Source organism: Xiphias gladius, chromosome 6 (genome assembly GCF_016859285.1).
Source record: "Xiphias gladius isolate SHS-SW01 ecotype Sanya breed wild chromosome 6, ASM1685928v1, whole genome shotgun sequence".
NCBI lineage: Eukaryota > Metazoa > Chordata > Actinopteri > Istiophoriformes > Xiphiidae > Xiphias > Xiphias gladius.
Genome location: NC_053405.1, coordinates 11,098,741 through 11,117,610, shown reverse-complemented (window position 1 = coordinate 11,117,610; position 18,870 = coordinate 11,098,741). Strand labels below are relative to the sequence as shown.

Below are 18,870 nucleotides of genomic sequence, written 5' to 3'. Positions count from 1 at the left end.
TAGATTGAACCCAAATCTGCCATATTGGACAATCTTTTAAAAAAATCTTTACAGTTTATTCAATGGTATAATGTTCGAAAGAATCTATAGAATTACCATTCTTTTTAATGTTCAATTTATTTGTGTGAAATATTTAAATCTTCAGGAAATGTTGACAAACAATCTAATATATTTATAATGTATAAATACCGTATATAAATAAAGATGAAATACTAAGAAATCAGCTGAAATTGAAATTGCATTTTGCCTCCAAACATTATGGTGTTGGTGGACGAGGTATGCCAGAGAAATCATATAATAAGGAGTATTTAGTGCCAGACTGACACGTGCAGATATGTGATATAGATATGTGACTGAAAATGAAATTGATATCATGTTTAATCTTGTTGTTTGATAAATACTGGCCCAGATCCCATGACGGAAGGGTCAGATTGTGGTGAGCCAGGCCACAACAGTCAGGTTAAATGGGCCAGGGTTAAAAATTTATATGAGACTAGTATGTAATGTAGTATGTATGTAAAAAATAAAAGTCCGAATCAGATTTTATTATGTAAGAAATTGCCCTCGAAAGACTTGAACTATTTTAGGATTAACTGAGAAACATGTAGACATCACTTTCTACACAACCACAATACCCAACTTCCTACGAGGGAAACATGGGAGCAAAGAAGCCAAGCGTATAATGATCTTTTAATACTTGGGGAAAGTTTGTTTTTTGGGTTTTATTTTTTGTTTGTTTGTTTGTTCGTCTTTTTGGTTTTGTTTTGTTTTTTTTACTGACTAAACTTGATTCACACGATTTACATTGTACAACAACAGCAAGCATTATTTTCTATACTACTTTTCTTGTATTTACTGAAATGCACACATGAGCCAGTATCGTTGAAGCAAAAATTATGAACCTTCAAACTGAGGAGGGCAGCACTATGCCAACGCAGCACTATGCCTAGTCTCCAAGAAGAGAAGAAGAAGAAGAAGAAGAGGAAGAAGAAGAAGGAGAAGAAGAAGAAGCAGAAGCAGCTCTATTTACTCGGTGATCATCTACTCGGGTGCTTCCCGTTTCAAAGTCCAACTGAGAGCTGGTCAAGCGACAACAGGTAGAAGTGGAGATGTTGTGCAGGAGCTTCACTGATCAGTGTGTATTTATTTAAAGGCGTTTGGTGTGTGTGTGTGTGTGTGTGTGTGTGTGTGTGTGTGTGTGTGTGTGTGAAAGCCACAGACAGACATGCAGCAGTCTGTGGAGTCTCTGGTCCGACTGCTGGAGTCCTACAGAGGAAGAGATAAAGTTGTAAGTATTCATGGGGTCCTATTTATCATCAGGGCTGTAAAATAATAATGTCTAATGTTGGATAGTTCATTATTTTTATATTACTTTGTTTTAATATTCCATTTTCAGTCCAAGTGTAGTTGCAGCATGGGTTTAGTCCAGTGTCCAGTGTAGTGGCCAAGGATCCAAAACCAAAAGATATTCAGTTTACTGTCATGTATAACAGCATAACAGCATAAAATCCTAAAGCAAAACTGACTAAACCGATTAAAATAAAATAAAGTAAAATAAAATACAATACAAGACAATAGATTTTGAGGCTGCCACCTTGTACTCTAGGAAATTGTGGTGGAAAATAGAGGTTATTTTTGAAATATTTTCTGCTGTTTTATTGAGCGAACAGTTAACTGAGAAAAGTATCAGCAGATTAATCAATAATAAAAATAAAATAAGTTGCAGCCTTAGTTTCTAGCTCACGAAAAAATGTAAAATTCCCACTACGCAATCCATCAGTTCTCCAGTTGTTACTTAGACAGTGGTGCTTTTCAAATATTTCATATAGTATGTAGCAGTATAGTAAAATTACGTTGTTTTTTTTCTCTCTTTTCGCTGTAAATTATTTCAGAAATGTTGCACTTTTTGAAAATATCCTGCGTGTAATTATTATTATTAACACATAAACACCTACCCACACCCTACAGGTTTATGTGAAAATCATTAAAAATTGTTCCACAAAATATAAAGAAAGATCCGCTTTTACTACATTGCTGAAAGTAAAGTATCCTTTCATAAACACCCCTGTCATCTAAAAGTACCTCCTGGTGTTTTCTCGGTCTGTTTGTCTTTGCAGATCCGGACTGTCTGTTATGGCTCCCAGCTTGTTGGAGGAGTTCTTTCCCGCAAGGCAGAAGCAGACGTCTCGTCCCAGCGGCTCGGGAAAAGCCTGCTGCTGTTTTCTGCTCAGCTCAGCCAGTGCAGGACGGTGCTGAGGCTGTTTGATGACCTCTCCATGCTGGCTTACTCCCACAGCTATGGCCTTGGAGCCGTGGTGAGCCAAACAACAACGCTCTGATCCGTCCCCTCTCTCCTCTCAGGTCTTATCATTCGTCATAATTAAGTCAGGGAGGGATGGATGACTGTCTGTTCCGCCAGACGCTTTATTTCATCTGTCTTTTTGAAAAGCTTCACATTTCAGGAAAAAGCAGAGATGAGAAAAAAAGGCAAAAAAGAAGAAAAGAAGAAATACAAATTTATATAACTTTTTTTTTCTTTTTTTCCTAACTCATTCAGCATTCCCATTTAAAAATAAAATAAAACATTGGTTATTATGTAAACAGTTAAAGTTCTCATGAAGCTTTGACAGTGGTTCTGTTTGGATACATTTTTACCTATCATACGTATTTAACAAAATAATAGTTGTCCACCTTTGATTTTACCCACCAGTACTGGAGTGTGTCCTCATTTATGAGGCGTTGCACGATATGGAGAAAAAAATGTAAATATCATGTTTTTAAAACACATCATTAGGTATGTTCTCTGTGGAAAAAAAAAAAAAATTAGGGAATCAAAACAATAGGGTTATGTGATACATACATTTACAGTTTCACTATGTGCTTTGGTGCTTGAAATCCAGCAGTAACCCATGCTGCTCGTCTTTTTAAAGGAGGAGGACACGGGCGTGCGTTGGATTTCTGTGCTGACCAATGTGGCTGACCAGCTCTATTACCCCTGTGAACACATCGCGTGGGCCGCCGACGCTGAGCTCATCAAAGCGAAGTCTGACAAATGGTGGCTGTTCAGCACGGTGCTGTGGGGAACCTCGCTGCTGCTGGGAATACTCAGGTGAGGTTACAGGTCCACAGATATCAGATGGGATATAAACGTATGGAGTCCCAGAAATGACAAATGTTACTTGTCGGCTTTCTGATGATAACTGAATATATAATTGAACAATACAGTAAATTCAGTTAATCAAATTAGTATTTATATGTTTTTAGTTGATCTTTTATATGTATGGTATGTTTGTTCTGACTAATATTTATAAACTCACCTAGGCAAGTTCTGAACAATGTTTAAAGGCGATGAACTTAACTACGCTCATATTTTTCCTTCATGTCAAATCGGCCCAAACACATCAAAAGTGAATCTGTTTTACACATGTATTTCTTATTGGTTTTGTTAATTGCTTTGACTTGATCTGACCAACACTAAGAGCGCATTTTAAGCTTAAAGTGGAGCAATTTGTGACCTTGGGTGCTCACTGACATGGTTTTGTTGCTTTACTTGCTAAATATGGAGCATAAAACACTTCCAGTCTGCATTGTGAATCCTCTGTTTTTCAGGTCGCTGCGAGTTCTGCTGCTGCTGAAGAAGAAGCTGAAGAGATGTGGGAGAGACGGAGCTGGCAACAGGTGTTGTTTCTGCCCTTTTATTACAAATATTCACTTCCTTTCTATTTAACAATAGACAGGCTTCTTAATTCTGTGAGATATTTACCTCCTGTCTAAAACAATGTTCCCTGATAAATCAGTTTGGGTTTTTTTTGCCCCCCCGTAGTCGCTCTCAGCTCCGAAGACAGATGCGAGGGGAGGTGGTCTCCGTCATTGGCAGCATGGCTGACCTCAGTAATGCCATTCACTGGATGCCGCCCGGCTTCCTGTGGGCCGGTCGATTCCCTGACTGGCTGGTGGGGCTGTTGGGCACCATCTCATCTCTGATTGGTTTGATCCAGATGAACGCCAGCGACAGTGACCTGACAGACAGTACATAGTCTTTGCTCCACAGCGAGGAATAGATGAGAGGCTCGGATCAGCACCAAATGAATGACGTACAGTATATCGGTGGAAAGCGCTGAATGAAAGGATGTGTAGCAGATCCAGAACATAAGAAGTCAAAATCAAATGGACCAATAACCGCACAGTAAATGAATGAACTAACTAAACTTAATGGACTTGTAGCCAGTCTTCAGATGTGACTGAAAGCCGCTTGAAAAAGCGACAAAACATCTTCAACTCCATTGGTTTTATAAATTTATTTGGACATTACACAGTGAAAGGCAAGATTTGATGCTGAGATTAATGAATCAATTGTTCTTCTATTTAGCACTTGTTTCTAAAGTATTACTGTATTACATGGTATTTTAGTATAGTGTAGATGTTTTCAGAGAGCAGGATTTAGACCCTATGTGACAATAAAGTCCTAATGACATTGTGGTTAATAGGTGGCAGCTCCGGGGGTAAGTCATTTTTGTATTTATCCCATTGTACCTTCTACTTGTTCTCCAAGACTGTTTTAGTGTAGCCAAGGTTCCAAATACAACAAGTTTGGCCGGGCCACAACTCTTTTGCTTGAGGACGCCTCGCAGCGGGAGTCCTTGTTGTTTAAACAGAGGGTTTAAGTGCAGAGGAGACGTAAAGTGACACTGAACCTCTACCTGTTCAGTCAATCCCCCAAGAAGGTCCCCGCACAAGTAGCTAAAAACTGGAATATAATGTCTGTGTCTAGAGATTAAATCTGCATGGTGGTTTTAAGCAAGATAAAATAATATGTAGAAACACCAGTAAATTATATATACAGTGATTCATAAAATGTGAATTTATTAATATACATTGTTATGGTTGTGATGATTGGGCTGCTAGGATCTCTCAACTGAAAAAAATATTTCTGTCACTATTTAAAGATCATCTCAGGTTTAATTTTAAAGCGTGTAATGTCCTCAAGCTACACTACAGCAACTGGTTTCAGTAATAAGTTACTCAGGGGTCGAAATGATCTTAACTGATGAAATTAGCTGTAGAAATATCTGATTCTCATTAAGGAATCGGTACAGATCAGGCCACAGACAAATTTTCGAGTGAAGTTTGGTATGCCCTGGAAAACGCTGACAAAGTTTTAAATGTAAACTGAATAAAATGTAAAATAATTTTAGATCATGTATTTTAAAATAAACTGTTGAACTGCCTGTCCTCTCTCGGGTCATTTACCATAGTATCAAAACTGAGAGTTTTTTTTTAAATGTACTGCTTTGCCTGGTGGATCACTTACATGCTGAATTGATTAAAAGACCCAACTATTGCAAAAAATATTCTTCAGTGTTGTTCGATGACACTACTGTAGTTTATTAGATGGTGTTGATGATGTGAAGAGGATGAAGGAGACTCCGCTGACACCGTCTTGATTGCATAAAAAGGTTCATTACAAAGAAGTACAGCTACAAGCCAAGCATCTGCAGATCTGCTCGTGAGAGGGTGTGAAGCCAGTGAACCACTCTGAAAATCAATCTTTGTCCACCGACTCTTAAATAAGGCAATTGTTTTCCTAAAAACTGCCACTAACATATGGTTTCAGTCACAAAACATTAACTTCCTTTTCCAAACTGCGAGGCACCCTCTGAGGACCTTTGGCCGAGGGCCTCTATGTAAACATACACCTCACTACTACATTTACCAATAAGTAATACTTTCCAAAATCTTGAATTTTGGGATGTATTGGAGATGTGTTGCAGATGCTCTAAACACCTATGAAGTTTTATATGGAAACAGTCCGTATTACTGGTCAAACGAGACAGAAGCTGCTTGAAACGTAAACAGAGTAAAATCTAAAAATATTTTGGATCCTGTAAAAATAATAAACTTCATAAACAAACTTCTTTCTGGATTGATGCATTAACGTTTGATTGAGCAGGACTTGAAGGTCCAACGTGACGTGTGCCACTGTTGCCTTTAAGAGCTGACGGACAAAATCGTAACCGCGGCAAGAGCCTCCCGAGCGCAAATATTCAACCTCACAAAGCACACTGGCGCCGAGATGGCCCCTTTTAATTCTTCAAATTGTAATTATAAACAAAGAAGTAGGATAGCTACGTTAAATTATACGGGATGCGGAAAGGTAATATAAATAGAGTTAATTGTTGTTTACAGGCGTGAAGAACAGGGTTAGAAAGTAAGAGCGGACGTTGACAAGAGCACGTGAACGGAACACAATTACAGTCTGTCTGAAAACAAGTAAAAGCCTGTGAAGCAGCAACAATCACGGGAAAAGTCTGCCTTATATAAACGTTGACAGTGTTTTGTTCTAATCTGTGGATTATGTAAAAATCATTACAGTTATCGGTGCCGCTGTTGTTAGCATGACGAAGAAAACAAACCCAAAGTTTTGGAAAAGGCTCAAATCCCAAACCACGTCAACTTATCTGTCGTGGCACCCACAGGATTCTCTGTCTGGGCACAAAGGAACCGAGGAAAACCTAAAATATCAGGTGAGAGCTCCTGTTTTAGCCACTTTAAGCTTTGTATTTTTAAAGTAAATTCCATGTTTTGTTAGTGAGCTCCTAGTTAGGATGCCTCGATGTTAATTAGCTAAGTAGTTAGCCTCCAGCTACTGGGAACAGCTAACTTTAGTTAGCGAAGTTGTTTGCCAATTCCATTATCCATCAACATTTCGTTGATAAAATAGTTTTAAACTGTTGTTTAAAGTACGTAATAAACTTGCATCCGATTTCTACTGGTACTATTCAGACCGTTAAGGTTATTTCTGCTAACCTAAAGAGATCCAAGCATTGTGCTTATCTGTAAAATGTATCTCTAATATTTGGCTCTCGGGATTTTTCTTCTCTTAAAATACACAGTTGTGCGTCCTAACAAGTGTCGTAAACAAGCATCAAAACTGAGAGTTATTTTTAAATACTGCTTTGACTGGTGGTTCATTTAGGTGCTGAATTTACCAGAAGACCTGCCTAATGTGTAAAATGATTTTTTTCAGTGTTGTTCGATTACACTAACGCGCCTACATTTACCGATTAGGAACATATCCTAAAATTTGAGATTTTAGAATGAAGTCTGGTACGCTTTATCTTCGACACAAACCTCCCTGTCCTCTAGGCCTCAGAGTTTCGGGTATGTTGATAGGCATGTAATAGCATCTGAATGAGTTTTAATAAATATTTAATTGACAGGTAATAGGGGATGAGAAGCATGGTATTCTCTAGGGGTCTATTTGACGGTAACTGACACTGTGCATGTTGTCCATGTACTTCGAGCTTCAGGCTGCTGTTTCTATCTTGATGGCCATAGGGCAATGAGGACAAGAGGGTGAATTGTTGAATCTCAGATAGTGCTGGGTTTAAAAGGGTGCAGCTGTGTCCACTAGCTCTAAAGATCTGGTGTTAGACGGTCTTTTAGACTGCGAGTTTGGTGAGTGCAGCAGCTCTAATTTACATCAGAGATACTGATGTGCTTTTTGACGTTTTAATCAGAGTGTTATTCATGTAGTCGGAAACCTTATGAACCAAATTCCTTTAAGTCTGCTGCATTGTGACCTCAACCAGTGATCAACACTGCTGAACACGGTTTTCGTCCGCCAGGGTTTCTTACAAAATGGACACAGACGTCTGCCCTGCTGATCAGCCCACCTCTGCACCCTCAGACCGGCAGTGGCCTTATTCTGCCCCTGTAGAAGAAGCCTCTGGGGTTGAGGTCATCAGACAAACTGTGGCAGCTCTGCCAGGTTCAGAGGTGGAGGATCTGGATTCGTACAACTTGATTGAGCCTCCTCCATTAGACTGGAGGTCCGAGTCCTCCAGTGAGGCGGGCTCCGCGGACGACCTGGATGACCCCAGCTTCCCTCCTTCTGTTGACAGCTTTGACAAGGCCAGTCCAGCTGAGCCAGTATTACTACCTTTGGAGATGAGTGACACAGTGGCTCAACTCAACATAAACCAGCAGGAGCTGTTGCAAAATAATTTAGAGCCAGTCCAGAAAACTGAGGTGGAAGTGGATGAGGAGGAAGGGGTGAGGGTGGAGGACTTGGAGGATGTTGGGGAAGACCAGGAGGATGTTGGGGAAGACCAGGAGGAGCTAACATTTAAGGACGTGGAAAAAATAGACACTCAAGAGGAAGTTGCTAACAGAAGATCAGGTGATGAAGACCATAGCCGCATCCACACCCTGCTCAGCCAGCTCCAGCTGATGGGTGAAGGGCCTCATCCCAGTCATCAGACACCACCTCACCATCACTACTCCAGCCTGTCTGAGCTAGAAGCCTGTGCAGACGACAGCACTGAAACCACTGGATTGCTGTTCTCTGAAAGCCACCAGAGAGACCTACTGGGGCTGCTTCAGTGCACAGAGATTGGTGCTACACCCCGTCCCACCTGTCTGCCTCACAGAGGGGAGGTGGATGCTGTAGTGTCAGTTTCCTACAGTCAGGAGGACGCTCAGAGGTTCTGGGGGCATCATAGGAATGGTCAACATCGTAGGCACAGGGAGGACTCCCTCGCCTCCCTGCCGGACGAAGAGTATCCTGAACCAGTGTGGATGAAGCTGGGTGAGGAGCCTCCCGACGAAGATGCTGCTGCAGAGAGTGAGCAGGTAGGTCAAGGTACTACTACTATAATCAGCTAAAATGAGGATGAACTGTAAACTTCAAATTAGTCATGTTTAAATTAATTTATTAACACACAGAAAACACAAAACCCTGTTCCTGATGTAACTTACATAAGGTTGGGTCTACTTAGTGTGATGTGTGTTAAGCATTTGTGTAAAAAACATTTGTGCCAACTTTAAAGAAATATAAAACTTCACAAAAAATTGATTTAAAAACATGTAGTTGTCATCCTTAATTTTTAACAAATATTTTCACTCAAAGTCTATGAGTTGCTTATTTGTTTAATCGAATAATTGGTTAGTGTACAAAATGTCAAAATTATTTCATTTAAAATTAATGACAAATGACAGTCACAAGTTACCAGAGCCCAATATTTTTCTGTGTATCTATACGTATTTATTTAATAATGCTATAAAACAGAGAAAAGCGTGAAAGCTTCATCCTTGTTTCTGATGCTGTAACCAGCAAATGTTTGGTCTTTTTAAGTTCTTAAGTTACTAAAATTATCGATTATCACAATAATGATCCTCTAAATTTCTTTTGATCAACTAATATTTTGCTGAACTGATCTGATTGAATCTTGTCAAATCATTAATTTCCCTTTTCACTGTGCCCGCAGAGTGCTAATGACCATCCTTCATATAAAGACGGTAAGTCCTTTCACTATACCTCTTCTATATTGAAGAAATTCAGCTGGATTTTTTTTTTTTTTAATGTCAATTTGTTACTATGACACCATAAAGAAAGGAAACCAGGTCATTTTATAATCAGTTTGTTTTACTTTTTAGTGCCTGGTCCTTGTGACCCCGAAGACCTGTTGGATGGGGTAATATTTGGAGCTAAGTATCTGGGCTCCACTCAGATCAAATCAGAGAGGAACCCATCTACGAACGCTCGTATGGCTCAGGCTCAGGAGGCTGTGGACCGCATAAAGGTAAAGTCCAGTAGGAGACACACCAAAACCACTGGCTTACCATGGATACTGCTTTGAAACGGAAACAAAACACACCACCTCTGACTGTGACATTGTGAAAATAACACACAGCTTTTGCTGTGCTACATTGCTTGATAGTGTTTGTGTGTGGTGTTGCTGCAGTAAAGATAATTTTCTTACTAAAAATACCGATATTGAAGTCCAGATTTTTCTATTATGACACGGCAGCTGGCTGGGATGTAGTCATGTACTCATATCTACTGTCATTTAAACCAAAGGGCCCCTTTTAGTTTGAGCCTATGCCCAGTATTGATACCTTTGACTGGACTGTATTTCTTTCAGGCTCCAGAGGGTGAGTCTCAGCCAATGACAGAAGTGGATTTATTCATCTCAACGCAGCGAATCAAAGTGCTCACTGCTGACACACAGGTACTGCATGTTCTGCTAGTCGCTCAGCAAACATCGTCTGCCTGTCTTTGCCGTCGAGTTTTAAAAGTTACCTTCCTTTCCTCTTGTGGTTTGCCCACGTTTATTACTGCATTGTTCTTTTCTTTTAGCACTTTTAGAATTGCCCTCAATCAAAAATGTTTAAATACTCCTACTTTGTTACCATTCAAAGTGGTAGTATTCCTGGCTTTCTAGCCAACAAAAGCTGATGATGGATATCAGTGGAATCTCCTTTGATTACAGGTTGTGCGATAGATTAAACTTGAGAAAAAATGAGCAAAGGGTGAATTGGGAAGTTAATTTATGGATCACTTGTCTTTGAGTTTCAGGTAAAATTTATAGCTTCCCCAAAATTTGTCCAAAAATAAGTGAAGATATTTTTACTACAGTCTGGTTGGAGGATTTCTCGAAAGGTCATGGAATTAAAATACTAAAATATGTAGGGACCCTGCGCTGCTCATACGTCTGCAGTTGCCATTGTGTGTCCATTTTTTGTTATTTTTCTTTTCCTTTCCTATTCTTATCATGAGCCCGTTAAATACCTGAAATATAATTAGATTCAGGGTTTGATTTCTGTCGTAAAAAGATGCATTATATTGAGCTTTAATCTCATAAGGCAGCAATGCACTTCTAAATTTTCACCCCCTCGCTGAGCTCTCACAGCAGGAATCCTTAATGTAGAATTGGAAGGTGATTTAATGTGAGAGCTCTGTTGCAATAATAGTAGAGTCTGTTTTCCTCCATTGTGTGGTTGAATTGTCAGGAGAGTAAAAGTGGGTCATTTACTCTCAGCTCCCTCTTTGCACGGCTGGTTGTGCGTCACTGCACCATACTTAGAAAAATAACCACACAGTTACATTTAAAGGGAATATTACATTTATAAGTTACTTAATTATCGTTATATTTGCAAGAAGAAATTTCCTTGAAAATGATCTTATCTGTTACTTTATGTCTCAAATTTGATAGCTGACTGCTCAACAGCAGTATTTCTATTACAAGAAATGACAAAATTCACATAATTCTTTTTTTTTTTTTTTTTCAAAGTTCATGTTTGTTTTCTTATTTATTTATTTCAACATAGCTCATCAATCCCCTGCTTTATGGCAGCTTACAGTTATTTCTCAGACAGTGTCCTCTCACCATGAAGAGTTTTGGAAATGATTTCTGCTTGAAAGTAGAGTACCAGGAAATAAAAAATAAAGGCGGGGTAGTGTTCATTGTAGTGGACTACTTAATTCAAGCAGGTTTCAAATCTCTAGAGGTTGAAGTTGCAAATCAGATCTTCCTGTCTTCTCTCAGTTTCTAACAATATTAACCCCCTGGTGTCCTGTCTCCACTCAGGAAGCAATGATGGATCACGCACTGCAGATGATCTCTTACATTGCAGACATTGGCGACATCGTGGTCCTGATGGCACGAAGGAAGCGTAAAGGGCCGGATGGTGACCCAGCCTCTAACTCTTCTTCTTCATCATCCTCCCTTGGGCCTCAGAAAAAGTGCTTAATGATCTGCCATGTCTTCACCTCCGAGGATGTGAGTCAGTCGATTTTCTTAGAAAACTTGGAAGCCTTTATTTGTTTTACTTAATAGATATAAAATTTTGAACCCTGGACTTCAACAACTTCTGGGGTTTGAGGATAAAAAAGTGTTGCCTGCTCTGTTTTTATGATCTTCATAGTGGCCACAACTTAATCACTCCAGCAGAAGTCTTGAGCCTTCAGCTGCAAAACCCATAACATTATGTAAGCAGGCTGACAGTTCAAGACATTGTTAAAGTGTCTCTTGCTCCACACAGTGTTCATCTCAGATTTAATATGCTTTTTCTTGCTTAACAGCAGTTTCAGCTTCAGCTTGTCCTGGTTTCCTTCCCCCAGACAGCCAGTGAGTTCTCCTGAATATAAAATGGTCTGGCTGTCATCCCACTTTCCCACTGTTGGCAACACTGAATAGGAGGAGGAAGAGTTTCTTTTAGAAACTAATTAACTGTGGGATATTGAAGGCCATGAGGCTCCTGTTTATACTGCTAGGTTTTTCCCAACTGAACTCATTGTATATGAAACGTTTTATTTAGAAATTAGTTTTACAGTGGGTGAGGGTTAGTAAATGAGTCCATGTAAGTAACTATAATGAAACAGTAAAAAATAGATCTCTTTTTATAGAAAAGCAGGGAACTTTTTCAGATACTTGATTCTGGGTGTGACATATGCACCGGAAGTACTGATTAGATCTTTACAAATAAATTCATTTAATTTGTTCATATGAAAACAGAGGTTGAAAGAGAGTAGGAAGAATATTTAATTAACAAATGCCCTCAGAAACGTACTATTCAAATGTAAAAGTCTCCTTATAGACGTGAATATAACTATAGTGTTGAAAACTGAGTCAGTTTTCTCTCCTACTCCCTGTTTCTCCATCCAGGCTCAGATCATAGCCCAGGCTATTGGCCAGGCTTTCGGAGTGGCCTATCAGCAGTTCCTGCAGGCCAACGGCATCAAAGCCAGTGATCTGAGGCCCAGCGAATACAGTGACTACCTGGAAAGTCAGGAGCTCTACAACGGAGACCTGGCCCACTTCTCTGACTCTCAGAACCTCAAAGATGTAAGTAGAGTGATTGTGGTTTCAAATCTTCCCCCAGAATACGGCCGTCCTGTTGCGCCTGTGTGGTGGTGGTATCAGTTTCTCATTCACACACACCTGCTTTTAATCATTGACAACAGAAGGTGGTCGTTAAGAAGATTAAGACATTTTGGGAATTTGAAAGTTTGAGAAGACCCCTAGGAGATGTAGATGTTGAGTATTGACAGAATCATCAAATAAAATGTGTCAGCTTTTACCCTCCATCTTGTTTTCCTGCCCCGATACTTGTCATTTATTGTCCTAATCTCATTTCTCTTACCTCATTTACCCTGTATTTTATGTAGCTGCCATCTTTAACATGGAAGTCACCAAAATCTATCTGTAGACTCCCCAATAGGCTCGAAAGGTGACCTTAAAATACACGTAGTTTGCTCCTTCACAGAGCGTGGCAGCTGTAGTCAGTTTGGATTCAGGGTAGCTACGACAGGCGGCTCTGGCGCAGGTGGTAGAGCGGGTCGTCAACTTACCAGAAGGTCGGTGGCTCCTCCAGTCTGCATGTCGAAGTGTCCTTGGGCAAGATACTGAACCCCAAATTGCCCCCAATGTATTGTGTGTGTGTGTGTGTGTGTGTGTGTGTGTGTGTGTGTGTGTGTGTGTGTGAGAGAGAGAGAGTGTGAGAGAGTGTGAGAGAGTGTGAGAGAGAGTGTGAGTGAGACTGTGTGTGCGTGTGTGTAAGTGTAAAGGGCAGTATGTATTGAAAAGAGTGCTTTGTGAATGTGCGAATGTGGCAGTAGTGCGCTTTGAGTGAAAAGCGCTATATAAGTGCAGTCCATTTACCAGTGGGTTCCAGTAGTGAGCAACTTTTACTGAAAATTAAGTATCAAAATGTTCAAAGAAAGTTTTCATCCACTCTTGCATCATAATCCACTCCTCCACTGGCTGCTCAGTATGTTTCCTTTCATGTTTGCCTCTCCAGCTCACCAGTTAACTAGGCGGATGAAGAGTTGCACATAATGTTCAAAAGCATAATGGCAGATTCTCAACTTCTCTTTCCTCTCACTCAAACGAGGAGGTAGAGTGTAAAAACGTGCACAGCTGAAGCAAGTGTGACCACCAACAAGGGTCACACATAGATGAAAACTGAGTTCCCTTCCTTCCCAACCATTGCAGAGGGAAAAAATTCTGCCGACCAGCTGGTTAACAACAGCTGCTCAATGGTTAAAGGTCAAAATATAGGCTTTGCATCAGTAATGGCCGTCCAAAAACGCATACAAGTGTGACGACTGCATGTGTGGAACGTATACACATACCCGGTGTAGTATGTACTGTACTGTAGAACCATGTCGGCGTTTTGAAGCAGAACAATGGCTTTATTCCTCAATTGAGTCAAATTGTGGATCTAAGTATTAATACACACAGAGCTGCATTTAAGGATACAAATGAATTTGTGCGTGCGTGTGCGTGTGTGTGCGTGTGTGTGCGTGTGTGTGTGTGTGTGTGTTTTCCTGTGATGTCAAAATAGATTGTAGATAATTGTAGGGGTATCATTGGTTAACCAGATTTCTGTGTGTCTGTGGTTCAGGTCGTCATCACAAAGGCTTCTGGAGAGATCTTGGGGCTTGCGGTGGTGGAGTCAGGCTGGGGCTCCATCCTGCCCACTGTGGTGGTGGCCAACCTCCTTCACGGTGGTCCAGCTGAGCGCTGCGGCGAGCTCAGCATTGGTGACCGCATCATGTCCGTCAACGGCACCAGCCTGGTGGGTCTGCCCATCACCACCTGCCAGAACATCATCCGGGTAAGAAGGGAAGATTCGGCACAGACCTATAATGATTGCAATAATAACAACAGTATTAACAGTAATAATAGTTGTGTTGGTTTGGGTTTATGCTGAAATGTCTGACTTTCTCAGCGGGGCTTCAGATAAATTGCCTAAACTCTTTTCACTGCATATTTAAATAAGCCTGCTCATGTACCGTCCTGAGGACGCACTAGATGGCACTGTGTTTCCATGCAGTGTGAGAGTATATCAGTATTGATTTGATAGTGGATACCAGAGCTGAAGCAATTAATCTAATAATTGATTAGTTGATCGACAGAAAAACAATGGTCAACCATTTTTATAATTGTTTTAATTGTTTAATTCAATGTTCAAGCAGAACTTGTGGCACCATGCCATGAACAAAGCCCTAGCGAATTCACATAGTTTGGTTTTTGAGGGACAACAATAGTATTTATTCACTGAAGTTGTGTGTAGCTAATATTTGGTGCTGAAATTCAATATTTCAAATTTCAAGCAATTTTAGAGCTCAGACTTTGAATAATTTTCCTCCTGCCAAGGTAGAACAGCCTTTGAAACATTTACCTGTGGTGGGCACAATATCATGAACACCTGTGCAGTGTAATGCAATCAGCACAATAGCCCTGCAGTCAATGTTAATGTTGTATAGGATGTAATGTTTTAGTGTTTTGAAACCATCAGCATCTGTCATCATGTGTTCGTATGGAAAATAACATGGAAAGCGATGCTAAAATGTTAAAAAGCTGTTGTTTAATCGACTGCACAAACTGAGAATGAATCCAGTTTTGAATCCAGAAGTTTTTACAGACTGCCAGGGGCTTTGCAAGTCTTGAATGCATAGAACCAGCTTTAAATAATGGTAGATAAACTCTGTGATACATTTATTAATAAAATAATGGTAAACAAACATAATTGTTCTGTTACATGAATGATGAAGTCTGCAAAAGAAAACACCATTTCACATCCAGTTTACTAGCATGGTTCTGTTTAGCTGTAGTCAGACAGGAACATTTGAGAAATCAACAGTGAGGAAAACAAGGCTCAAAGCCACAGGACACTAGCAACACATGAAAAAATACTGCTGTTACCTTCGACCAATGCCCTTAACTTGTTGCTCTTATGCACATTTTACTTCCATCTCAGGACCTGAAAAGCCAAAAGTACGTGAAGCTCAGCATTGTCCACTGCCCTCCGGTCACCATGGCGATTATCAGGCGGCCAGATCCCAAGTTTCAGCTGGGCTTCAGTGTGGAGGACGGCATCGTACGTCAATATTTCGTATTTTTACTGTGTCACTATTAAGTCAGGTTTGGACTCACGTTCGTCTCGTCCATACAGTTAGTTGTTGTATTTTGTGTTGTTTTACTACCAGTATTGTAAATGTATTTTGTGGCAGTTGTCTAGGGGAAAGCCGGCTGTGACTGGAGAATGTTTTGAATTGAACCACCTGTTAAAGAGGAAGCGTAAATGTGGAATGCTGCCTCCCACTCAACATTAATGATTATGACACTGAACCCATTACTGTTAATTGGCCAACAGTAGATTTAAAAAAAATGAATTTACTGGGCAGTTTACTGAGAAATTGACTACTTTTGTTTATTAAGGGAATTTAAGGAATTTAACCAAATATTAACCACATGATTAAGGAGGCATTCACCAAGTACGTTTAGCGTTTTATTTTGAATCTGAGTGTTAGAGTTCATTCTTAATCTTGGGAGCAGTGGCTTGAAAAATTAATCTTGAGGTCCATTCCGGCTTTCAATTACATTAAATTCATCCTTCGGTCTTGAAATTAAAAATCTCTCTCTCTCTCTTTTCCCGCTGCAGATCTGCAGTCTGATGCGCGGCGGTATAGCAGAGAGAGGTGGCATCCGGGTCGGGCACCGCATCATTGAAATCAACGGGCAGAGTGTCGTCGCAACGCCGCACGACAAGATCATCCAGATCCTGACAAATGCAGTCGGAGAGGTGAGAGCGGGTGAAATGCTTACATGCACAATTACATATAGTTTTTAACTCGATGGTTATTTTAGAGAATATGAAAACTGATCATACCCTGTTCTCACAGTTTAAATTATGATTTTTCTTTCTCTGGGCAGATTCACTTGAAGACAATGCCAGCCTCAACATATCGACTCTTAACAGGACAGGAGCAGCCAGTGTTTCTTTGAGCACTTCCTGCTACAATGAGGACAGAAAATACTGCACAGTGTTCAACATGAACTTTTTCATGAACTTTTTCCAAACTCGGAAAATATTATGCAATTGATCGTACAGCATAAGTTGTTGTCACACCACTGAATACAACAAATTAGTCTTGCTATATATATATATTTTTAAGATATAAATCCATTTGAATATTGTAAAAAAAATATTTTAAAGTGACAGGGATAGGCGTTAGTTCTCAATTTATATTTATCAGATACATAACAATGGAGGCAGTAGCTGAGATGCAATAATGCATAAGCGCAATATTTTTGACTTCACTAACTTACATGGATGTTAGCAATATTGAGTACTCATCTGAGTCTTCCAGCCTGGTGTGCCTGAGGTGAACATGCTTGCAGGGAAAACTTTATTGAATCAGCACAGAGGGTTTGTGTGTTTAATTGTAATGTACTTCCAGTCCCTCACATGTACGTGCATATCTGGAAGTGTTTGTCACAAGCTTCAGAGAAGGCTACTGGTTCATTCATACAATGCTTCCCTGACTGTACCTGACAGGAAGCGGATATCATGCACAATTGAAGGTAACTGCCTTATCTGATAGAGAGATGCTTATATTTTTTAAAATGTGCTGTTTTGGATGTTCATTAAAATGATCTGGAATATGTCTTTTTGATATTATTTATTGAGAGCCAGTGGTTACTAAACAAGTTTCCAATTTCTAAATATAAAACTAATTATGTTGAAAACCTATTACTTAGTATTAAGTACTGCTGAGTTAGTTATGTTTTGATTAGGATAATCCCGTGAGGGTGTTATCATTGCATTATATGTAACTGAAACTATTAAATTGAAAACAGTTGTTAGAAGAAGACTGTAAAAAAAATTCAAATATTATGTAATTAATTATCATAGCTACGACTATTTTAATTAGTTGCAATATGTAATGGATATGCCACTTGTACGAATAAAATAATGCCTTTTATTTCTACGTAAATATCAGTTTATGTTGTTATTACCTAAGGCACCGGGAGCACGTATGTAACACCGCTGTCCTCGTTTACCAAAAAACGTATCCGAAAGTCAATCAGACTCGTTTCCGGCTTCTTCGACCGCCACCCCTTGAAAGTGCTCTGGCCAATCAGCCCGGCTTGTGGGCGGGACTGTCCGGCTCTCGTCGCCTTCGGAAACGGCGACAGAGTCAATGACAAGCTACCGACCGTTGGCGTGTTAGAAACACTGGAAGGAGATTCTGTCACCTATGAATACAGAAAGGTAATAATTAACTACAGTTTTATGAGCCTCGGGAGCTGATTACGTTGTATTTATTTTATTTGAGAAAGCCGGTTTACCCAGGTAACAGCATCACTATGTAACATGCTAAAAACAGGAAGCTTTATACCATAATCTAACGCTAGTTAACGCGAAGCTTTCCTCTTTTCCTTCTTAGTTTATTGTTAAATGTTTTATTCAGCAGTTTTCCAAGACGAGACAGTGAAATAAACCGATAACTGCAGTAATAGTAACATTTAACGTTATAGTTTTACTTCACATTTTGCGGAAGTTGCTTCCCAAATAACACGCTGAAATGCCTTCATATTCTTCAAATATTGCTAACTTGTAATTTAATTTAGTGCATAAATTGTATAAATAAGTTAATTTTTGTATCATGGTATAAGATTTTTTAAATATGTACTATTACTTTAGCTTGCTACATCAACTAACAAATGTGTTACATTGTAATAATAACCTATATTTTTTTTCCATAAAGCTCTGAAAAGGGAAACAGTTGAAGGAAATGAATGTATATGGTCAAAATAGATTGAAAAACTTGAAGTGGTAACAAAACCTGTATAAACACCTGCAAAGCCCTGAAATATGAACAGAAAATAGTTTTACTTTAAGGTTACATAGTGTCTCGGATAGATTTGCAAAGTAAATGAGCCTGACCATTCTTTCGAACCTGGCGCAAATCGTGATCTAGAGCCTCAGATTATTAAGTACAGCACAAACACGAGGAAGATGCCACAGTCTAAAGGCAATCACAGACCAAACGTCAATGTTAGAGTCTCGGACTGACACGGGTAAGCTGTTAGGATCAGGAGGTTAACAGGATAAAGTAAGGGATTGTCCGTCTTGAGCAAATCACACGGGGTACAAAAGCAACCTTCACTCACAATAAATGTAAAAATAGCCCATTTGATCTGTCACATACTGGATAATTTGGCTTTCTCCAACACATTTTTTGTCAAAGCAAACGGCATGAAATGGAAACATTTTTTAAAAAAAGATGTATTC

General features: G+C 39.7%; 3 protein-coding genes across 4 annotated transcripts in view; all 3 read left to right on the top strand.

Moving 5' to 3' along the window:
* The first annotated feature begins 931 nt into the window (after positions 1–931).
* On the top strand, positions 932–5,228 carry pex11g (peroxisomal biogenesis factor 11 gamma). 2 transcript variants are annotated; one of them, XM_040127841.1, is made up of 6 exons: positions 932–1,097; positions 1,214–1,288; positions 2,118–2,315; positions 2,931–3,109; positions 3,610–3,678; positions 3,824–5,228. In XM_040127841.1, exons 2-6 carry the CDS (start codon positions 1,226–1,228, stop codon positions 4,035–4,037), a joined length of 723 nt encoding a protein of 240 aa, XP_039983775.1. In that variant the 5' UTR covers positions 932–1,097; positions 1,214–1,225; the 3' UTR covers positions 4,038–5,228. The 2 variants fall into 2 exon arrangements, with proteins under 2 accessions (XP_039983775.1, XP_039983773.1); XM_040127839.1 differs by having other exon boundaries at positions 932–1,160; positions 1,197–1,288.
* An 809-nt stretch (positions 5,229–6,037) lies between these two features.
* On the top strand, positions 6,038–17,239 carry si:ch73-40i7.5 (amyloid-beta A4 precursor protein-binding family A member 3). Its single transcript, XM_040129520.1, has 11 exons — positions 6,038–6,524; positions 7,629–8,634; positions 9,270–9,300; positions 9,439–9,584; positions 9,927–10,013; positions 11,373–11,564; positions 12,450–12,629; positions 14,191–14,403; positions 15,550–15,669; positions 16,234–16,374; positions 16,506–17,239. Exons 2-11 carry the CDS (start codon positions 7,642–7,644, stop codon positions 16,575–16,577), a joined length of 2,175 nt encoding a protein of 724 aa, XP_039985454.1. The 5' UTR covers positions 6,038–6,524; positions 7,629–7,641; the 3' UTR covers positions 16,578–17,239.
* A 517-nt stretch (positions 17,240–17,756) lies between these two features.
* Positions 17,757–18,870, top strand: part of abca7 (ATP-binding cassette, sub-family A (ABC1), member 7) — a 37,425-nt gene continuing 36,311 nt past the window's right edge. The window contains exon 1 of the mRNA XM_040129244.1: positions 17,757–17,847. The gene's annotated coding sequence lies outside the window, so the exon portion shown is untranslated. The remainder of the gene's footprint in view (positions 17,848–18,870) is intronic.

Bases quoted from the DNA above. Each gene is read 5' to 3' on its own strand.
- pex11g (XM_040127841.1), top strand. From the start codon at position 1,226: ATGCAGCAGTCTGTGGAGTCTCTGGTCCGACTGCTGGAGTCCTACAGA. The intron at 1,289-2,117 runs GTAAGTATTCAT...TTGTCTTTGCAG, and splicing joins ACAGAGGAAGAGATAAAGTT to ATCCGGACTGTCTGTTATGG. The intron at 3,110-3,609 runs GTGAGGTTACAG...TCTGTTTTTCAG, and splicing joins CTGCTGCTGGGAATACTCAG to GTCGCTGCGAGTTCTGCTGC.
- si:ch73-40i7.5 (XM_040129520.1), top strand. From the start codon at position 7,642: ATGGACACAGACGTCTGCCCTGCTGATCAGCCCACCTCTGCACCCTCA. The intron at 12,630-14,190 runs GTAAGTAGAGTG...TCTGTGGTTCAG, and splicing joins ACTCTCAGAACCTCAAAGAT to GTCGTCATCACAAAGGCTTC. The intron at 14,404-15,549 runs GTAAGAAGGGAA...CTTCCATCTCAG, and splicing joins CCTGCCAGAACATCATCCGG to GACCTGAAAAGCCAAAAGTA.